The 24,167-nt window shown below is 38.4% G+C and overlaps 1 protein-coding gene across 1 annotated transcript in view; it reads right to left on the bottom strand.

The window, feature by feature from the left end:
* Positions 1–607: 607 nt before the first annotated feature.
* LOC126198487 (PIH1 domain-containing protein 1-like) overlaps positions 608–24,167 on the bottom strand; it is a 69,416-nt gene continuing 45,856 nt past the window's right edge. Inside the window, exons 3-7 of the mRNA XM_049934859.1 lie at positions 23,439–23,624; positions 7,467–7,613; positions 1,197–1,489; positions 952–1,095; positions 608–858 (exon numbers count right to left, since the gene is read on the bottom strand). Coding sequence (XP_049790816.1) covers positions 820–858; positions 952–1,095; positions 1,197–1,489; positions 7,467–7,613; positions 23,439–23,624 — 809 coding nt within the window. The 3' untranslated portion in view covers positions 608–819. The remainder of the gene's footprint in view (positions 859–951; positions 1,096–1,196; positions 1,490–7,466; positions 7,614–23,438; positions 23,625–24,167) is intronic.

Consider the following 24,167-nt stretch of genomic DNA (forward strand, 5'->3'; position numbering starts at 1 on the left):
ATACCAGATAGGACTAACATGGGATACTGACCATATACAGAGAAGGGCAGCACAAATGGTCACAGATTTGCTTAATCAATGGGCGAGTGTAACAGAGATACTGAAGGAACTGAACTGGCAGACTCTTTAAAACAGACATAACCTATCCCGAGAAAGTTTATTAACTAGAGCCAGCTTTAAATGATTACTCTAGGCATATACTACAACCCCCTACTCATTCACACAGGGATCATATTGCATACACAGAGTCATTCTAACAATCATTATTCCCACATCTGTAAGTGAAAGGAACAGCAAGAAACTAATAACTGGTAGAATGGGAAATACCCTCTGACATGCACCTCACAGTTGTTTGCAGAGTGTAGATGTAGATTTAGATGTCCCTCTGCTATGCATCTCATGGTGGTTTGTAGAGTATAAATATAGATGTAGATGGTAATGACTTGTCAGATGAATTAAATGACTGCCATGAGGTTTGAGTATTAGAAGTGTAAGTACGTAAACAGTGGTATTTTTGCAGTGTAACAATATGGTTACAAACATACACAGTGATAAAAAAGCAGGACAATGATTTTTTTATGGTAAGGTTTTATTCGTAATATAACCTTTTCACTGATCAGATTATTATTTACAGTTTTTGAAGGCACTGCTAATTAGCTTGTTTCAATACTTATCAATGAAAAATTGTGTTTAAAGAAATGCAAAATCTAATAAGTAACAGGAAATTAAAGAAAGTATTAATATCTGAATAATTTTAAAAGAAAAATAAAACATACATTGTTTCATGTCTCTTATGATACTATGCTATTGTAACTTGTCTTATGTTTCTGTCGTCACGGGCATCTTCAGAGTAAGTACCTAAAAAAAGGAAAGAAAAAGACAAAAAATGTGGATTAATACACGAAAGATTGTAAACTGCATTTTCCTGTTGCCTATAGCTTGTGCCCTTACCCTACTACTGGACTCAAACTCTGCAACTGTCTTCTCTTGATCAACTGTATATGGTATGAAAATATCAAGCAGATAGTTCCTTTTACGACTTTCAAATACAATACGATCTTCACCCACATCCAAGGCAATTTCTCGTGCTGAAAGCTGAAATGTGGAAACCGATGAATATTACAGAGAAAACATGTGAATACACTATGTATTTTAAATTCAACATCTACATCAGAATCAGAAAACAAGCAACATACCACATCTGGTAACGCGAAAGTAGCAATCAAAAGTTGAGGTTCACCCTCAGCAGGTTCACGCACTATCCTGTATTCTGGTTCCCTCGAACCTGACACTGTATTTCCTCTGCTCACAGAGGAGGGAGCAGGCAGCCTATCATCGGATATTTCGTTTTTCTTCTCAGGCTGCTTTTGGACCTCAGGAGTCTTGTTGCCGATTTCCTGTATAAGAGGTCCCTTCTTCGGTGGACGCTGCTCTATACGGTGTTTCTGAAGTGTTCCTATTGCTTTGCGGTTCTTCAGAATCGTGTACTCTGTTTAAACAAAGAGACTTATCTATAACAACACTCTACCACAAATTATCAGCTTGACTTAAAAAAATAAAGAGAGAGTCAGCCTGAATACTGAGAGACAATATGGTTACAAACATACACAGTGATAAAAAAGCAGGACAATGATTTTTTATGGTAAGGTTTTATTCGTAAGAGAATAAAAATCACCTTAATCACCTGGTGCTAAAAAACAGTCTATGAAAAAAAAGGAGAGTGCAGATTAACAGAAATTATGACACAAAGTCAAATAGGGGTAATGCAGGAGTAGGTTTAATAATGAATAGGAAAATAGGAACGCGGGTAAGCTACTACAAACAGCTTAGTGAACGCATTATTGTGGCCAAGATAGATACGAAGCCCACACCTACTACAGTAGTACAAGTTTATATGCCAACTACCTCTGCACATGACGAAGAAATTGAAGAAATGTATGATGAAATAAAAGAAATTATTCAGATTGTGAAGGGAGACGAAAATTTAATAGTTATGGGTGACTGGAATTCGAGTGTAGGAAAAGGGAGAGAAGGAAACGTAGTAGGTGAATATGGATTGGGGCTAAGAAATGAAAGACGAAGCCGCCTGGTAGAATTTTGCACAGAGCACAATTTAATCATAGCTAACACTTGGTTTAAGAATCATGATAGAAGGTTGTATACATGGAAGAACCCTGGAGATACTAAAAGGTATCAGATTGATTATATAATGGTAAGACAGAGATTTAGGAACCAGGTTTTAAATTGTAAGACATTTCCAGGGGCAGATGTGGACTCTGACCACAATCTACTGGTTATGACCTGTAGATTAAAACTGAAGAAACTGCAAAAAGGTGGGAATTTAAGGAGATGGGACCTGGATAAACTGAAAGAACCAGAGGTGGTACAGAGTTTCAGGGAGAGCATAAGGGAACAATTGACAGGAATGGGGGAAAGAAATACAGTAGAAGAAGAATGGGTAGCTTTGAGGGATGAAGTAGTGAAGGCAGCAGAGGATCAAGTAGGTAAAAAGACGAGGGCTAGTAGAAATCCTTGGGTAACAGATGAAATATTGAATTTAATTGATGAAAGGAGAAAATATAAAAATGCAGTGAATGAAGCAGGCAAAAAGGAATACAAACGTCTCAAAAATGAGATCGACAGGAAGTGCAAAATGGCTAAGCAGGGATGGCTAGAGGACAAATGTAAGGATGTAGAGGCTTATCTTACTAGGGGTAAGATAGATACTGCCTACAGGAAAATTAAAGAGACCTTTGGAGATAAGAGAACCACTTGTATGAACATCAAGAGCTCAGATGGAAACCCAGTTCTAAGCAAAGAAGGGAAAGCAGAAAGGTGGAAGGAGTATATAGAGGGTCTATACAAGGGTGATGTACTTGAGGACAATATTATGGAAATGGAAGAGGATGTAGATGAAGATGAAATGGGAGATACGATACTGCGTGAAGAGTTTGACAGAGCACTGAAAGACCTGAGTCGAAACAAGGCCCCCGGAGTAGACAACATTCCATTGGAACTACTGATGGCCTTGGGAGAGCCAGTCCTGACAAAACTCTACCATCTGGTGAGCAAGATGTATGAAACAGGTGAAATACCCTCAGACTTCAAGAAGAATATAATACTTCCAATCCCAAAGAAAGCAGGTGTTGACAGATGTGAGAATTACCGAACAATCAGTTTAATAAGCCACAGCTGCAAAATACTAACACGAATTCTTTACAGACGAATGGAAAAACTAGTAGAAGCCGACCTCGGGGAAGATCAGTTTGGATTCCGTAGAAATACTGGGACACGTGAGGCAATACTGACCTTACGACTTATCTTAGAAGAAAGATTAAGGAAAGGCAAACCTACGTTTCTAGCATTTGTAGACTTAGAGAAAGCTTTTGACAATGTTGACTGGAATACTCTCTTTCAAATTCTGAAGGTGGCAGGGGTAAAATACAGGGAGCGAAAGGCTATTTACAATTTGTACAGAAACCAGATGGCAGTTATAAGAGTCGAGGGACATGAAAGGGAAGCACTGGTTGGGAAGGGAGTAAGACAGGGTTGTAGCCTCTCCCCGATGTTATTCAATCTGTATATTGAGCAAGCAGTAAAGGAAACAAAAGAAAAATTCGGAGTAGGTATTAAAATCCATGGAGAAGAAATAAAAACTTTGAGGTTCGCCGATGACATTGTAATTCTGTCAGAGACAGCAAAGGACTTGGAAGAGCAGTTGAATGGAATGGATGGTGTCTTGAAAGGAGGATATAAGATGAACATCAACAAAAGCAAAACGAGGATAATGGAATGTAGTCGAATTAAGTCGGGTGATGTTGAGGGTATTAGATTAGGAAATGAGACACTTAAAGTAGTAAAGGAGTTTTGCTATTTGGGGAGCAAAATAACTGATGATGGTCGAAGTAGAGAGGATATAAAATGTAGACTGGCAATGGCAAGGAAATCATTTCTGAAGAAGAGAAATTTGTTAACATCGAGTATAGATTTAAGTGTCAGGAAGTCTTTTCTGAAAGTATTTGTATGGAGTGTAGCCATGTATGGAAGTGAAACATGGACGATAAATAGTTTGGACAAGAAGAGAATAGAAGCTTTCGAAATGTGGTGCTACAGAAGAATGCTGAAGATTAGATGGGTAGATCACATAACTAATGAGGAGGTACTGAACAGGATTGGGGAGAAGAGGAGTTTGTGGCACAACTTGACCAGAAGAAGGGATCGGTTGGTAGGACATGTTCTGAGGCATCAAGGGATCACCAATTTAGTATTGGAGGGCAGCGTGGAGGGTAAAAATCGTAGGGGGAGACCAAGAGATGCATACACTAAGCAGATTCAGAAGGATGTAGGTTGCAGCAGGTACTGGGAGATGAAGAAGCTTGCACAGGATAGAGTAGCATGGAGAGCTGCATCAAACCAGTCTCAGGACTGAAGACCACAACAACAACAACAACAACAACAACATGACAACCTAAAAAGACAAAGAAAAAAATTCTGAGACTGACTAAAATATAAGGGGGGCATTCAAAAAGAAATGAGCCGGAGGCATAATTACAGAAACCAGTACCTGTATGTTAGAAGTACTACCCTGGCTGTTGAGACACTTGTCCCACTGTGACACAAGGTAGTGAATGGCTGTCTCAATAAATTCCCGGGGCTGCAAAGTTAACCAGTTCCACACGTACAGCTGGACGTCATCGTCCAAGGTGAATCGTTTGCCCCTCAGTCTTTTTAAGGGGACAAAAATGGCGTAATCACAGGGAGAGAGGTCCGGACTGTATGGAGGGTGGCCGAGAACCTCCCATTTGAATTTCTGCAGGAGTGACACAACTGTGTTGGTCATATGATGCTCTCCATTGTCGTGGAGTAGAATGACCTCACGAGTGAGATTGCCTGGTCATTTAGATTTGACCGCTTGGCAAAGGGTTTGCGAGTAACACTGGGTATTCACTGTTGTCCCGTGCTGCAGGAAGTGAATCTGAAGGGGGCCATCTCCTGACGGCTCCATGTCACTGTTTCACTGTTTGCAATGTGACTGGCAGCATTTGATAGCTGCTGATAGCTCTAAATAGTCATGTGACGTGCATGTGTGCCCTCTAGCGATGGGCTGTGAACATCCATGCTCTAGTCGGAACCACACCACGTTACACATGGCACAATATTACCCTCCTATCACTGGTTTGTGCATTCCAGACCCTATCTCATTTATTTTTGAAAGCCCCTTATATGATATTTTTATCGATGATATTTTGTTTTTGTTATGTTGGTATATTTTGCACAACAACTATAAAATGCCAACTTGCTCTGCAGAAGAAATTTGTTTGGTAGGCAGGTTGTGTATGTGTAGTTCAAATCAAATACAATGCCATCATAAAATTTGTTGTTTTGGATGATTTATTGCCAACAGAATGTCCCCCAATTTTTACCAGGGAACTACTTCACTTTTAACAGTTCAGAAATGGGAAACTCAATTCGATGTGGCCTTACTTCTTTTGAACATGATCCATATACATATGTCCTAAAACTGGAACCACACAGATGGAAACAAAGTTCACAATATAGTACTGGACAGTTAAAACTGTGAAGTAGCTGATGGCACATAAATATCAGAAGAAAAACTAATGTACCTTTTTCATAAGGAAATAACTATGAAAAAGCTTTCTGCAGGACAGGTGTCGAATCTATTCCATGGTAGTCAAAGCAAATGATAAGACTGATTTAAAATTAATCCTGCTGATTTTGCTCACAAACTTTAAAAAAAAGTTACTACGGATGAGACATGGGTCCACCATTTCATGCTGAAATGACCATCGAAGCCATGGATGGAAGTAACTGATTCCTTATCAAAAAAGACAAAGATAAGCTGGTGTTCTCAGTCATATCTATTGCCACATTTAAAGCAGTTTGTGTGGGGAAATTATTTTGAATGCACTGAAGAGGTTATAGCAGGTATCATGGGTATTTTGCAGCACCTTCAGAACTGCACTTTACGAATCATATCCACTCACGGGAAAAACTGGATGAAGTGCAGTGATCTAAATGTGTTCCACTGGTATAGTGAAAAGTAAGTTCACTTTTGACATAAAAATATTCATTCACTGTGGGTTTGAGAACTTTTCACTCTGCTATTGCAGCCCCTTCCTGTCTGCAGTTCTACACTAACTGGAGTTCCAGCAGGTCTGCTATTACTAATAAGCTATTAACCAACAGATGGAGTCTTTGTTCTTTTTATGGCGTGGAAATTACTACTGCTCACCTGCACTTTTTTGGATATAGCTCACTTTAAGGATGTAGTTACATTTTACAGCAATTCACATCAGCAACATACAACAGGCAGTTAAACCACAATCCTCAGTCTGGGAAACACACACTGCTGTACTGTAGTCTCACTTTTTCAAGTAACAACAACAACTAAATATTAAACTTCAGAAGCAGAGGGAGAGAGTCTGTCGCCACTATTACAAAATTGTGAAAAAGAAGTGGGGAAAAGTTTTAAGAGTTGGCTACTGTTTCATGGTTCATCAGCAAGCAAAACAAGCTTTTCTTGTTTTCCAAATACATGCAACTGAATAATAATACAAACGCCATGATAAAACTGATGTAAACAACATAACTGATGTAAACGAAAAATGTTTTTAACCATTCCTGTCTTTAACTAGTGTACAAAAATGTAACACTGAATGATGTTGAAATATTTGTCTGTTCTCAATCATGCAGAAATTATGGTAATAGGAAGTCCTGGATACAAATTAACAAAGTGGAGGTAAATAAGCACCATTCATCTCTTTAGAACATAGTTATGCATGTAAAGAGAAATAGTTTTAAGCTAACATACTGAATCGTCTATCTTATCCACAGCAAGATTTAAATATATTAACACCAACACACAACAGTTTTTATGGGTCTGTCCACTATTCAGCTGATCTTAATGTTCAGTCTTGGTCTACCCTTGTAACCCTATCCTACATCAATACATGTTTCAGAAGGACAATAGTTACAGTTTTTTTTCTGTTTCTTGTCCAGTTTCTTGATGCAGATTCCACAACTGTAGTATTGATTTGGAATGAAATGACAGCGCCAGTTGCACTTCTTTAATTTTAAATGCCGTAATTGGTATATGCAACATGAAACAAATAATGTAGAAAACAAACTCATCAACAAACTTAAAAAGCAGCACAATAAAATAATAATGTTGTATAGACTCATCCATAATTTAAGAAATAGATATCTTGAACTTGAACTTACATTTTAACATGACTTGAGAGAACACATAACGACTGATGAGACATGTAAGGAGGCGACATTAAGTAGAGGAGGAGCAAGTTACAAGCTGGGCCTCCCTGTAATCTGCCCCTTCAATGTAATTTAACATGAAAATAAAAAAGGCAACTGGTGCTATAATTTTTTTCCATATGATTGCTGTATCAGATTTCACAAAATCCCACAAGAAACCAATGTAAGTGGCATACCTACTGTATCAATCTGCATTTTATATTTATCTTCAAGACCTTCCATTACTACAAGTAACAGAAAGTTCCTGAAAACCTTGTTGGTTGAAACTTTCTTGAAGAATTCGGTGTTGATGGCCACATCAAAAGCTTTTGCTGGTTTTCCTGCTGAAGGTGAAATATTATTATAGTGACAGCTAAAAGAGGCATAATAATTTGTTGTTTAAAAATGTAAATAAATAAAATTCAGAAGCAAAAAACTGCATATTTACGGAATCCTGTGAATAAACAATCAGATTATAAAAAGAAGAAAAGAAAGTCATCATCATTACATTATCACCTTTAAATGAGACCGTGCGCGCGCGCACACACACACACACACACACACACTCTCTCTCTCTCTCTCTCTCTCTCTCTCTCTCTCTCTCTCTCTCTCCCCCCCCCCCCCCCCCAACCCCTCTCTCCATAATCAAACTGACTATTCTTTGCTGCCTCAGTGTACATCATACCAATGAATATCTCCTTTTAGTCAAGTTGTGTAATGGCATTCTTGTCACAACTTGATTCACTACCTCTTCAATAGCTCTTCCATCTAATCTTCAACTTTCTTCTTTAACCAAATTTCAAATGTGTCTATTCTCTTCTTGTCTCATCTGTGTATTGTCCACATACAGACAAATACCTACAGAAAGGACTTCATCACACTTAAATTACAACTGATGTTGACAAATTTCTCTTTTACAGAAACATTTTTCCTATTATTACCAGTCTGCGTTTTATGCCCTCTCTGCTTCAGCCATTATCAATTATTTTGCTGCCTAAATAACAAAACTAATTTACCGTTCTTAACGTATCATTATACAATGAAGGCTTTCACGACTGGATGTTTCAGCTGCCGAGAATTCTTCCGGGTTGTATGGCCTTGGTACATGGAACTCTTCTATCCCTGAAGTTTCGTCCAAAGCTACTTTGTACATCTTCGGAGGTGCTCTTGGTTGTGCTGGGTTTTGCCGACTGTTGGCAAGACCCAGTACAACCAGGAGCACCTCCGAAGATGTCCAAAGTAGCTTTGGACGAAACATCAGGGACAGAAGAATTCCCTGGACCACGGCCATACAACCCAGAAGAATTCTCAGCACCTTAATGATCATTCCCTAATCTCATTCCCTCAGCAATGTCTGATTTAAATTGATTACACTCCATTATTCTTGTTTTACTTTTGCTTATATTCATCTCATAAAGAACTTCTTTTCAAGATACTATCCATTCACTTCAACTGATCTTCCAAGTCCTTTGCCGCCACTGACAGAATTACAGTGTCATCGGCAAAGCTCAAAGTTTAAATTTCCTTTCTCCAAACTTCAACTAGGTTTTCAAAATCCTCCTTGGTTTCCTTTGCAGCTTGCTTAATGTACATATTGTAACATTGGGTATAGATCACAACATAACCCTGTCTGACTGACTTCTCAGCTACTACCTCTCTTACATGCCCTTCGACTCATAACTACAATCTGGTTTCGTAGATAACCTTTCACTTTCTTTATTTTATTCCTGCTACCATCAGAATTTATAATATTCCAGCCAGCGTTGTCAAAAGCTTTCTCCAAACCTACAAATTCTATAAACATTGGTTGATTACCTTTCTATAGTTCATCTTATATGATAAGTCAGCATTGCCTCAAGTGTTCCTACTTTTCTCTGGGATCCAGACAAACCTTCCTCAGGTCCTCAGGTTGGCTTCTACCAGTCAACTCTATTATTCTGTAGATAATTAACGTTGGTATTTTGTAATCTTGAATAATTAAACTGATGGTTCAGTAACAATTCTGTCAGCAACTGCTTTGTTTGGAAGTGATATTATTACAATCTTCTCGGAATCCTAAGGTATTTTTCCTGTTGCCACATAGGAGGCATTGAGTTGCAAACAGACGCAATGAAAAAGGCTGCTAAAATACTAAGACAAAGTTGTTCATCCAAAACAGAAAACTCAAATACAGATTCACACAAGCACAACTCACCGTCTCCTGCACATGGGACAGTGGCGATGTGTGCGAGATTTGCACTTGTGTGAATGTGTGTGTGTTTTCTACTTCCAAAAAGGATTTTGTCCATAAGCTTCATATTTTATCCGTCCTTTACATTGTGCCTGTCTGCAACTCAACTGCCTCTTCTATGTGGTGAGTATCTATCTATGCTTTCCATATTGTTGTTATTCCATGCAAATCTTTCCGTTGTTTGGTAGCCTGCCTGTCTCATTATACCTTGCATACCAAGTGGAATATTTTCATCATGGCTGGCTCTCCAAGGATCTCAATAGTTCTGAGGAAATGTTATCTCCAACCATATGCTTCGACTTGGGTCTTTCAGTACCCTGTCAAATTATTCTTACAGTATCATAGCTCCCATCTCATCCTTGTCTACAAGAGACGTTCTGAAATTATGTTTCATCATTTTCACACAGAAACTTCATTGCTGAAAAGAAACACACTATGACACTCTGAACTATGCACTTTGCATTATTTTTTGACATAGTCGCGATTGACCTTGAAACATTTGGCTTAGCAGTCAGTTTGAAGAAACCACTCGCTGGTAAAAGTTGGTGCCCTGTAGTGCAAGGAAGTGTCACACAGTCTGCTCCACTTCAGCACTGAGAGTGTGGTTTTCAAAGCAGGAAACAGGTGGAAGTACGATGGTGTAAGATCAGTGCTGCAAGCTGGGTGAGCCAATTTAACAGACAGACGTGTGAATAGGATAGTTTTTAGCGAAAGATTACGCATATCAGAGAAACTTAAAGTAGTAAAGGAGTTTTGCTATTTAGGGAGTAAAATAACTGATGATGGTCGAAGTAGAGAGGATATAAAATGTAGACTGGCAATGGCAAGGAAATCGTTTCTGAAGAAGAGAAATTTGTTAACATCGACTATAGATTTAAGTGTCAGGAAGTCGTTTCTGAAAGTATTTGTATGGAGTGTAGCCATGTATGGAAGTGAAACATGGACGATAACCAGTTTGGACAAGAAGAGAATAGAAGCTTTCGAAATGTGGTGCTACAGAAGAATACTGAAGATAAGGTGGGTAGATCACGTAACTAATGAGGAGGTATTTAATAGAATTGGGGAGAAGAGGAGTTTGTGGCACAACTTGACGAGAAGAAGGGATCGGTTGGTAGAACATGTTTTGAGGCATCAAGGGATCACAAATTTAGCATTGGAGGGCAGCGTGGAGGGTAAAAATCGTAGAGGGAGACCAAGAGATCAATACACTAAGCAGATTCAGAAGGATGTAGGTTGCAGTAGGTACTGGGAGATGAAGAAGCTTGCACAGGATAGAGTAGCATGGAGAGCTGCATCAAACCAGTCTCAGGACTGAAGACCACAACAACAACAACGCATATCAGCAATCCAAACTTCGTATGTTGCACAATGGTTTCAGATGTCCAGCATCACATGAACTGTACCGAACACTTGAAAATCTGGAATTAAATTTTGAATCATACTTGAAAGACTGTATTGTGAAGCAACATAAAAAACTTTATGTGCTTTAGAAAAAATCAGCATGCAACCATGACAGATTAACTGCAAAATTCTTTCTGTAGTAAACCCAGCAACTTTTCTAAGAAATTTGATTTTAAATAATATTTAAAAAGACACTCAACCAGAGAAACATTTATGTTTTCAGATGTAACACTACATTTGTCACCAAAAAATTTGATTGGGGGAAAAAAAAGAAGAAGAAGAAGAAGAAACAATCAGTGTTTGCAATGAACTGATTCTGTCTCACTACAATACTGTTTTAACAAGAGTTGAGGTGTAACATCAAATAATCTAGTGCTGAGACATGTAAGATACTTGCAGTAGAGCAAGAATTATGCATATTAAAAATCAGCTGTAAAATAACAATTTTGTTTCCTTCCTAAAAGAGATTTATAGTACAAGCTAATGAAGCATTTCCCAACTACAAGATTAAACATACCAGTATCAGGAAGAATTCTAATTCTTTTAAATTTAGGTATCTAATTGTTAAAGAAAATCCGATACTAATTTACCCAAAAATTGAGGACACCTTTTTATCTTTCTATAAGTGAGATGTATGCAAGGCACTAGCTCAAATTTTCCCAACATATCCAGTGTTCAATGTCACTGAATTACGTAATTTAATCCGTGTGAGCTTTTAACAGAGCATCAACAACATTTGCTAGTGTCAGAAGAACTTTTCATCAAAATGTTGCAGTACTCTCCCAGAAGTGCATTAGTTGGCCATTTACATAAAAAAATATGTAACCAAAACAACTGTACAGAGAAATGGTGGGAAAAAGTAAAGAGCTAGTTTTGAAGAACTTCAAAAATGCAAATTTACACAAACTGTCAAAAATAAAAACATGGTTTTATGAAAGATGAGTAAGAAGGAAAGAAATACGACGAGAAAACTGGAGAAAGAGCAAAACAAAAGAGTTGAACTCCATTCATGAGGGGAGTGAAGAAGAGTTACTGAGGAGCAGTCAACACATAATGATCTCTATGAAACAAGGTCTCCTATAAACTGTAACTTGTTTAGATAAAGAGTTTTCTACATTGCAGTTTTCAAAATGGTTCAAATGGCTCTGAGCACTATGGGACTTAACATCTGAGGTCATCAGTCCCCTAGAACTTAGAACTACTTAAACATAACTAACCTAAGGACATCACACACATCCATGCCCAAGGCAGGATTCGAACCTGTTACCGTAGCAGTTGCCGCGGTTCTGGACTGAAGCACCTAGAACCACTCGGCCACCGCGGCCGGCTTGCAGTTTTGAGCAGACACAAAAGCTTTAGAGAATTTATTTCTAGTACAAGGTTTAAAAACTCAACAAGCCTTTTATATGCAAATCTACATGAGGCTGCACAAGTTATGTTCCAAATTATTCATCCTTTATTGTCACTTATCAAATTCCTCGCACAAAAAGTAACTGTCACGTCATGTGAAGGTTTATCAATTAAAATTCTTTCTTCTGACTGCAATTCTTTAATTGTATTATACAAAGAACACATATGAAATAAAGTATGAATAGTAAGTATTATAAAACACATAATGCTTCACTGCTAGACAGTGAGAAGAAAAGAGCTCTCCTTAAGCCACACAGTGGACATGGTGAGTGCTTTTCTGTAAGCTACAGAAGATGGATACGTATGTTTTAAATGAATTATTTGCTTTGATCTGAACGTGTTGTTTCATTCGAAGGCTAACTGAAAGCAGGGGGACACTGCCAAGCCCTGAGAAGCTGAGGCATTCGTGCGAAGTATTACAGGTATTACCATTACAAACACATGGGTTTGTTGTCAAGCTGTAGGTATCTCGACAACTTGGGGATGCAGTACATACCCTGAGGAATTCTTGGCTGTTTTCACAAGAAAATTCAACATGTAAGCACCTAAGAAATCGGCAGTAATGGTGAGAAGTGCTGCAGTGTGACGGCAGTGTGAGAGCTCCCAGGTTCCATACCAGCTGACACTAGATGTGAAATTCTGGAACCCAGCATGAAGATGAGTAGCTGTGGTTAACCAGTGTCGATCATTCATTGCGCGAGATTGAAAAATGCCACCAATGACAAAGATGATGCTACAGGAAATTCTTCACCCTGATGGGTAGTGGGGGGAAAATGAAGAAAACAGCTGAGCAGAGGCAGCAGCAACATTGGTCAGTGAGGGATAACCAATGACAACTCAGGGAGAGCAGTCAGCTGATCAATGAGTGGTCAGTTGAAGAGCAGACAGGAGAGAGAACTCTCAGTTGCAGCATCCAAACTTTAACTGAGATCTCTGCATTCATTCCAATATTTACTTTCACTCTGTGACATCCGCATTCCCCATTCCATGTTGGCTGGTCTTTCTTACGGTTCAATTCTTGAATCTTTAGGCATCCGACTGTGTTATCCTCATCAACTTTGTCCTCCAAATACAAAAGTGATCACCTCTGTGAGTGAATCACTGCAGAAGATAGCAATGTGTTGGTTGCCGGGTGGCTACTATTAGGGGGGATTAAGAATGGAGTACCACTTAAGAGTTGTGGGACACAGTAGATGAGGACTGCTGGCTGTCACCCATCAGCCACACAACACAAAATAAGCTTGACACATTGCACTGACATCAAATCAGTTGCTCATGCTTGCATGTAATAATAATTTCATTCTGTGGTTATTCTCCATTCTACTTGTCCAATTACTGAGTCATGTCTATGCCCAGTCTTGCCTTGAGATATTTGTAATGTTGATTTTTGAATACTGATAATAATAATAATAATAATAATAATAATAATAATAATAATAATAAGCATAAATATTTTTATATGTTTAGCAATTCTGAATTAATTTATTACATTTTTGGCAACTTGGGGCAACTTCATTTCCTTATTAATTACCACGAATGAATTCACTACATTTTGGTGTCAAGCATGGGCTCATGTGCATTTAAATTCCTCAATCAATTTAATTTAACACAGTAGTTCTTTAAAATGTCAGTTTCTAGGTACTTGTCACAATCAACATTGTCTGTGTTAGTCTTCGACTATCTGTAGAATGCCTGTTATACATGGCTTATAAATAGAATGCCCATTATACAAGGCTTATAAATCTAATGTGGAAGATATCTACATCTACATCAATACTGCAAGTCACACGTAAGTGCCTGGCAGAGAGTTTATTGAACCACCTTCACAATAATTCTCTATAATTCCACTCTCAAACAGCGTGCGGAAAAAACGAACACCAATATTTTTCTGTGTGAGCTCTGATTTTCCTTATTTTGATGATTGTTTCTCCCTATGTAGGTCAGCATCGACAAAATATTTTCACATTCAGACGAGAAAATTGATGATTGAAATTTTATGAGAAGATCACACAGCAATGAGAAATGCCTTTGTTTTAATTATGTCTGCCCCAAACCCTTTATCACGTTCATAACACTCTCTCCCCTATTTCTCAACAATACAAAATGTGCTGCCCTTCTTTGAACTTTCTCTATGTACTAATACGTGTCGATAATTTCACTGAATTTTGACATTTTAACTAACTTCCCATGAGCCTGTTTCATTGTACGGCACACGCCATTCCATTTTTCCTATTTGTGGGGTTATTTTTTCCTCTGCAACTATGTCACTGTAAGAAAATTTATACACATTGCATATTTTCTTCTTATCTGCTGCCTAATGCACACTTTCTGTTCTTTTTCCCCCTAATGTTTTATTTTGATTAGTAAAATTTTAAAACTACCTACCCTCATTTTGAAGACGCTAAGCAGATTATTTACTATGCTCTATTTAACATTTTTGGCTCCTGTCTAGGTAAGCAAAGTACATCCATTACCCTTTCAACTTTTCCATTATTTTTCGATTATAGCAAAATCTGCATCATATGTAAGGATAATATGCTCTGGCATAAGGAACTTATGTTCAGTTTCCTCAAAATATCCACTGTCACTCAAGTACAGCGATAGCCCCATTACTGTGAAATATTTATTTTGCCTATTTATCTTACAATACCGATCAACAACACTGAGCTGCTTCAAAGAAAGCACTTTCCAGATACAAAAATAGTATTCCTTTCCACTGTTGAATTAACTTTTTTCCCCTTCATTTTTTTTCTAACCATGAATGTTCTCATCACACTGAACCAGGTGTGTGGTGAGACTGAAATACATGTTGTTAGTTGTTGTTGTTGTTGTGGTCTTCAGTCCTGAGACTGGTTTGATGCAGCTCTCCATGCTACTTTATCCTGTGCAAGCTTCTTCATCTCCCAGTACCTACTGCAACCTACATCCTTCTGAATCTGCTTATTGTATTCATCTCTTGGTTTCCCTCTACGATTTTTACCCTCCACGCTGCCCTCCAATACTAAATTGGTGATCCCTTGATGCCTCAGAACATGTCCTACCAACCGATCCCTTCTTCTGGTCAAGTTGTGCCACAAACTGCTCTTCTCCCCAATCCTATTCAATACCTCGTCATTAGTTATATGATCTACCCATCTAATCTTCAGCATTCTTCTGTAGCACCACATTTCGAAAGCTTCTATTCTCTTCTTGTCCAGACTAGTTATCGTCCATGTTTCACTTCCATACATGGCTACACTCCATACAAATACTTTCAGAAACGACTTCCTGACACTTAAATCTATACTCGACGCTTTTCTTGCCATTGCCAGTCTGCATTTTATATTCTCTCTACTTCGACCATCATCAGTTATTTTGCTCCCCAAATAGCAAAACTCCTTTACTACTTAAAGTGTCTCATTTCCTAATCTAATTCCCTCAGTATCACCCGAGTTAATTCGACTACATTCCATTATCCTCATTTTGCTTTTGTTCATGTTCATCTTATATCCTCCTTTCAAGACACTATCCATTCCGCTCAACTGCTCTTCTAAGTCCTTTGCTGCCTCTGACAGAATTACAACGTCATCAGCGAACCTCAAAGTTTTTGTTTCTTCTCCATGGATTTTAATACCTACTTCGAATTTTTCTTTTGTTTCCTTTACTGCTTGCCCAATATAAAGACTGAATAACATCAGGGAGAGGCTACAAACCTGTCTCACTCCCTTCCCAACCACTGCTTCCCTTTCATGTCCCTCGACTCTTATAACTGCCATCTGGTTTCTGTACAAATTGTAAATAGCCTTTCGCTCCCTATATTTGACCCCTGCCACCTTCAGAATTTGAAAGAGAGTATTCCAGTCAACATTGTCAAAAGCTTTCTCTAAGTCTACAAATGCTAGGAACGTAGGTTTGCCTTTCCTTAATCTAGCTTCTAAGATAAGTCTCGGGTCAGTATTGCCTCACGTGTTCCAACATTCCTACGGAATCCAAACTGATCTTCCCCGAGGTCGGCTTCTACCAGTTTTTCCATTCGTCTGTAAAGAATTCGCGTTAGTATTTTGCATCCGTGACTTATTAAACTGATTGTCCGGTAATTTTCACATCTTTCAGCACCTGCTTTCTTTGGGATTGGAATTATTATATTTTTCTTGAAGTCTGAGGGTATTTCGCCTGTCTCATACATCTTGCTCACCAGATGGTAGAGTTTTGTCAGGACTGGCTCTCCCAAGGCTGTCAGTAGTTCTAATGGAATGTTGTCTACTCCCGAGGCCTTGTTTCGACTCAGGTCTTTCAGTGCTCTGTCAAGCTCTTCATGCAGTATCGTATCTCCCATTTCATCTTCATCTACATCCTCTTCCATTTCCATAATATTGTCCTCAAGTACATCACCCTTGTATAGACCCTCTATACACTCCTTCCACTTTTCTGCTTTCCCTTCTTTGCTTAGAATTGGGTTTCCATCTGAGCTCTTGATATTCACGCAAGTGGTTCTCTTTTCTCCAAAGGTCTCTTTAATTTTCCTGTAGGCAGTATGTATCTTACCCCTAGTGAGATAAGCCTCTACATCCTTACAATTGTCCTCTAGCCATCGCTGCTCAGCCATTTTGCACTTCCTGTCGATCTCATTTTTGAGACGTTTGTATTCCTTTTGCCTGCTTCATTTACTGCATTTTTATATTTTCTCCTTTCATCAATTAAATTCAATATTTCTTCTGTTACCCAAGGATTTCTACTAGTCCTCGTCTTTTTACCTACTTGATCCTCTGCTGCCTTCACTACTTCATCCCTCAAAGCTACCCATTCTTCTTCTACTGTATTTCTTTCCCCCATTCCTGTCAAATGTTCCGTTATGCTCTCCCTGAAACTCTGTACAACCTCTGGTTTAGTCAGTTTATACAGGTCCCATCTCCTTAAATTCCCACCTTTTCGCAGTTTCTTCAGTTTTAATCTACAGGTCATAACCAATAGATTGTGGTCAGAGTCCACATCTGCCCCTGGAAATGTCTTACAATTTAAAACCTGGTTCCTAGATCTCTGTCTTACCATTATATAATCTATCTGAAAACTGTCAGTATCTCCAGGCTTCTTCCGTGTATACAACCTTCTTGTATGACTCTTGAACGAAGTGTTAGCTGTGATTAAGTTGTGCTCTGTGCAAAATTCCACCAGGCGGCTTCCTCTTTCACTTTTTAGCCCCAATCCATATTCACCTACTATTTTTCCTTCTCTCCCTTTTCCTACTACCGAATTCCAGTCACCCATGACTATTAAATTTTCGTCTCCCTTCACTATCTGAATCATTTCTTTTATTTCATCATACATTTCTTCAATTTCTTCGTCATCTGCAGAGCTAGTTGGCATATAGGCTTGTACTACTGTAGTAGGCGTGGGCTTCGTATCTATCTTGGCCACAATGTGTTCACTATGCTGTTTGCAGTAGTTACCTGCACTCCCATTTTTTTTATTCATTATTAAACCAACTCCTGCATTGCCCCTTTTTGATTTTGTATTTACAATCCTGTATTCGCCTGACCAAAAGTCTTGTTCCTCCTGCCACCGAACTTCACTAATTCCTACTATATCTAACTTTAACCTATCCATTTCCCTTTTAATATTTTCTAACCTACCTGCTCGATTAAGGGATCTGACATTCCATGCTCCGATCCATAGAACGCCAGTTTTCTTTCTCCTGATAACGTCGTCGTCCTGAGTAGTCCCTGCCCGGAGATCCGAATGGGGGACTATTTTACCTCCGGAATATTTTACCCAAGAGGACGCCATCATCATTTAATCATACAGTAAAGCTGCATGTCCTCGGGAAAAATTACGGCTGTAGCTTCCCCTTGCTTTCAGCCATTCACAGTACCAGCACAGCAAGGCCATTTTGGCTAGTGTTACAAGGCCAGATCAGTCAATCGTCCAGGCTGATGCCCCTGCAACTACTGAAAAGGCTGCTGCCCCTCTTCAGGAACCACACGTTTGCCTGGCCTCTCTACAGATACCCCTCCATTGTGGTTGCATCTACGGTACGGCTATCTGTATCGTTGAGGCACACAAGCCTCCCCACCAACGGCAAGGTCCATGGTTCTTGGGGCTTGGGGGGGGGGGGGGAGACATGTTGTTTATTTGAATATAAATTTGTACTCTACCCCATCTTGCAGAGACTCACATGTTGTGTGTGTTCAATTATTATTATTATTTCTTTCCTTTCTCAGACGTTATGTCTGGTTAAAAGTGGAAAGTGACGCGGACCTTGATCAAGCGTGACTTCCTTTGGACTGTACGGTATATGTTACATTGCATTTAGGAACTTTCGGGTAATTGAACATGTATCAATAATTACAGATTTCTGTAGTTGTATATATACGTTTGGATGTAGCTGTATTGAGTTGATGTACTGGTGGATATTGTGTGGTATGACTCCTGTAGTTTATAGTATAATTGGTATAATGTCAACTTTATCCTGATGCCACATGTCCTTGACTTCCTCAGCCAGTTGGATGTATTTTTCAATTTTTTCTCCTGTTTTCTTCTGTATATTTGTTGTATTGGGTATGGATATTTCGATTAGTTGTGTTAATTTCTTCTTTTTATTGGTGAGTATTATTGTTGTTATTATTCATTTAGCTGCACATTAAAACGGGTTACATGTCAATATGCACATTTGACTTTTACTTATTTCAAATCATATTAGCTGTTCCCTATACATCTTACCATGCACACCTGGCTCCATCCCTTTTTTTAACTGACAATACATTATAGCCATCTGAACAGTTTGTCCAACTGAATTACATTAGCTTACACAATGCATAACATCTAGTCTCCAATTCAATTGTTGCAACATCTTGTTACAATAGTTTTTGACAATACAATACTATTCTTGTACATATTTAACACCCCCCCTCCCCCCCCCCCCCCCTATGTGAGAATGTCAAGTACAATTTTTCTCAAAATGACAATTGTTTAACGACAAGATAATTGAAACTGGTTGCGACAGTTATCATTTATTGTGATTTGGACTGTATTGTAAGAAAAATGTAATACTCAAGAAAATTAACTTTAAATTAAAATTGAAATCATTATATATGCTTGATAGCTGTTTCTATTCCATGTTTTTTTTTTTTTTTAATGTGTATAATTCGTGCTTGTGCGTGCTTGTGTCTGACTGTAATTAAATCTAAATTACTGTGAGTGAAAAAAGAATTCATATTTTCCACTGTCAATGGGCATTATGAGTGGAAACTAACTCATTTGACACTACAGCAAGAGAATGCATTAATGATCCACTGGACAGGCAAACAATGAACCATCTTCTATGAGTAACTCGAGGGAATGCTGCCTGATAAGATCGAAAACAACTGATGCCTTGACAGGTAATTCTTCCCATCATTTTAAGACATTTTCCAGTTTGTGTCTTGAATAGGTAGGGGTGTACTGGATGATAGGGGTGTACTCGTCGCAATATCGGAGTTTTTGACAAATTTATCCAGCTGCATTCTCATGAGTAATTAGAGCACACAACGCACTGGGCAAAGCTTAACTTTTCCTTGAGCAATATGTGGAACATTATAGTCTGTGCACTTCATAAGATACAAATTCCTAATCAATAAAGGCTAGGAAGTTTATATATCATGTATACAATTGATATATTGACAAACAGGTTTTTTAAACCATGAGTCTTTAAATTCAAGAAATAATATTACTTTACTTTTCCAAAGTCTACATCTTAATACAATCGTTACTGCTATCAGAGTCCGGGTCTGAACCACCTGATGGTAAATTTAGGATAGGTTCAATGTTTATATCTATCTTCAACGCCCTACGAAAGTTTTCCTTCTGAAACTTTTCAGCATACCGCACACAGTTTGCCCACGCTGAAGGGGGATGTTGTCTATTGCCTCATGCACTAGTGATTCTGAATGTTTTGTTTTTTTTTCCCCCGCATATCTTTTAACCAGTGCCCAAATTAATTCTACCGGATTAACCTGACAGTAATATGTGGGTAAATGTAAAACTTTATGACCACTTTAAAGTGCATAAAAGTCAAATTTGTACATTCTGTCGTGTGACTTGTGCTGAATTTCTGCAACTTGTTGATTTATACGAGACTGGCTTATAATGTGCAATATATTTTTATTTAAGCTGGGGCAATACCCGCATTTCTGCTGTTTGTACTTAGTGTTTTCTCTGGAACAGCTGAATGATGACTATTATGGTAATTACCTGACCAACTTCGAAGCAAGGTATGACAATAATCATCCAGTGAACCACTTCTTGAAACTGACAGAGTTCATTTCCAAATGATAGTCACTGCTGTTGCTCTTGCACCTACATACGAGTTTACTCTCCGGAACAAAACCAGAAGCAGCCAGCATGCAGAATAACTATCCAAGACCATATTCCTATGGGAATTGACAATATTCCTATGGGAATTTTAAAACTGCAAAGACCATCTCTCATTTTAAAACAGGTATTCATGGAAAGATTCCGATTCACCCATGGTTCATGAACGTAATATATTTTGAACTACCTCTTCCTCTTGTATTGTGCATCTTTATAAGATATGTGGTTCATGCAGCACCTATGTTACTTCTTTCAATCAAAAACTCTTTTCTTAACATATTCGAAATCAATGTCTTTTACAATTGTTTGCATCGAAGAAGTGCTACCTATGAAGCCAATTACCTCATGCATAACTGTAACAAGTTTTTGTGCTGTCAGATATTCGCTAGTCATATACATTTCAAACACGGACCACTTTAAAATATCATTGACAAAAGCATCCATTTGTGTTACAAGTTTCCTGCGATTTTGATGCTTTCTGGGAGACACGAAACCAAATTTTTCTGAGGTTTCTACAGCCCTCACACTTTTGTTTACTATTCTCTGTATAGTTTCTCTTACTGACCCATGCTTCTGCCGTTCATTCTCACATCTTCAAAATGTCAAAAACAGGAGTCCAGCTTTCAGACCCACATTTGAAAAATTTGTGCTTGTGGTAAATAAACCTACTGATTTGCTTGTGTTCACATGTGATACTCCTATAATTTGACAGATTTTTTTGCCAATCACACTAAAACATTTACAGAGACACATTCACTTCTACACTGGCACAAGAAAGTAGCACTGACAACTGAATGAATAATTCGGTCATTCTGTGAATAAAACTGTATTGTCCTGAAGCACAGCAAATGCACAGCATGGGGGAGAGTGATTCTCGCAGTCTAGTAGTAAATCGCGGCTAGCAGTTATGAGAGAGAATTAATCTTACTGGCTGCTTGCAATCAATGGACGGGGATGCACAGAACATCTGATAGCTGGGTCACCTTCCCACATGAAGTGAACTATAGTGTTATTCCCTTGTGTACTCTGACATTTTAGAAAATACTTGTAAATACTAAATAATTTAAATTTTGGCACTGTTACAGTGGCCTCCTAACTCCCGAGCAAGGCTGGTATAACATGCCTGGAATGTTGGTTACTTTAATATTTTAAGTATGGTACCAATGAAGATGAAATAGGAGATATGATACTGCGTGAAGAGTTTGACAGAGCACTGAAAGACCTGAGTTAAAACAAGGCCCCGGGAGACAACATTCCATTAGAACTACTGACAGCCTTGGGAGAGCCAGGCCTAACAAAACTGTACCATCTAGTGAGCAAGATGTATGAGACAGGCAAAATAACCTCAGACTTCAAGAAGAATATAATAATCCCAATCCCAAAGAAAGCAGGTGTTGACAGACGGGAAAATTATCAAAGTATCAGTTTAATAAGCCATGGCTGCAAAATACTAACACAAATTCTTTACAGACGAATGGAAAAACTGGTAGAACTGACCTCAGGGATGATCAATTCGGATTCCGTAGAAATGTTGGAACACGTGAGGAACTACTGACCCTACGTATCTAGCATTTGTAGACTTGGAGAAAGCTTTTGACAATGTTGACTGGAATACTCTCTTTCAAATTCTGAAGGTGGCAGGGGTAAAATACAGGGAGCGAAACCAGATGGCAGTTATAAGAGTTGAGGGGCATGAAAGGGAAGCAGTGGTTGGGAAGGGAGTGAGACAGAGTTGTAGCCTCTCTCCGATGTTATTCAGTCTGTATATTGAGCAAGCAGTAAAGGAAACAAAAGAAAAATTCGAAGTAGGTATTAAAATCCATGGAGAAGAAACAAAAACTTTGATGTTCGCCGATGACATTGTAATTCTGTCAGAGACAGCAAAGGACTTAGAAGAGCAGTTGAACAGAATGGATAGTGTCTTGAAAGGAGGATATAAGATGAACATCAACAGAAGCAAAACGAGGATAATGGAATGTAGTCAAACTAAATCGGGTGATGCTGAGGGAATTAGATTAGGAAATGAGACGCTTTAAGTAGTAAAGGAGTTTTGCTATTTGGGGAGCAAAATAACTGATGATGGTCGAAGTAGAGAGGATATAAAATGTAGACTGGGAATGGCAAGGAAAGCGTTTTTGAAGAAGAGAAATTTGTTAACATCGAGTATAGATTTAAGTGTCAGGAAGTCGTTTCTGAAAGTATTTGTACAGAAGTGAAACATGGATGATAAATAGTTTGAACAAAAAGAGAATAGAAGCTTTTGAAATGTGGTGCTACAGAAAGAGAATTGGAGAGAAGAGAAATTTGTCGCACAACTTGACTAGAAGGGAGAGGTTGGTAGGGCATATTCTGAGGCATCAAGGGATCATAAATTTAGTATTGGAGGTCAGCGTGGAGGGTAGAAATCGTAGAGGGAGACCAAGATTCAGAAGGATGTAGGTTGCAGTAGGTACTGGGAGATGAAGAAGCTTGCACAGGATAGAGTAGCATGGAGAGCTGCATCAAACCAGTCTCTGGACTGAAGACCACAACAACAACAACAACAACCACCAAATTTTATCAGATGATGTAGCAGCATACCTAGAGGGATTTAAATGGAATTGATTAAACTTAGAATTAGTATGCTCAAAACTTTCAGTATCACTGGGATATACAAATCAGAAAAAATAAATACAAAAATGTAACATGCAGAAATATATCACCTTATGATTATAGCATGTATTCCAAAAGAAATTAGCATTGTATAACAACCAGAAAAAGCGTGCATTGCAGCAATTATATATGTGCTTCAATTACAACTTACATTTATCTTCCACATCTCTTGGTTCACCCATGCTTAGTGGTAAACGGTAACTTGGTGCTTCATCAGAATTCCAGATAGCCATCAATTCATCTTCAGTGACATCAGCTGGCTTTGGAATTTCTTCAGTGTGGCATATGTTCACAAACACTTTGTCCCCATCTGAAGTTTTTGTCTTCACACACATTCCTATGCACATAAAAAGAGATAAAACAATGAGAAACCATAAAATCAATAGTTACAAAAAAAGTAGCAAATATGTAGCTAGCGAATGGATGCACAACATTAATGAAAGCTGAATTTAGAGTAGTAGTGTTTTACATGAAAATAAATGAAGCCACAGCAACAAGCACACTACTCCAATAGGCCATACCACCAATTCAATTTGTTCTGTAATATTTTGCTGCACCTGCATGAAAATGTACAAACAAGACGCTGATTACTATTATTATTATTATTATTATTATTATTATTATGGGATTAAAGGAACTAAATGGTTTGTTTATTACTCCCTCCTTTCTTAGGTGGTTCAGGTGAATGATGATGTGTGTAAGGAAAGAACAATGGTCTGCTCCAGAATCTCTTACCCTGTCATTTAGCTAAAACAGGTGCACAGTAGGTTAAATTATTTGATTAAATGAAATAAAACCCAGGTAATTAGAAACATTAGCAAGTTGGGGGTGGGGAGCTAAGAGAGGAAAAAAGTTGGAGACCCCCAGGACAAATATCTGA

Source organism: Schistocerca nitens, chromosome 8, assembly GCF_023898315.1.
Source record: "Schistocerca nitens isolate TAMUIC-IGC-003100 chromosome 8, iqSchNite1.1, whole genome shotgun sequence".
In the NCBI taxonomy this organism is placed as follows: Eukaryota; Metazoa; Arthropoda; class Insecta; order Orthoptera; family Acrididae; genus Schistocerca; species Schistocerca nitens.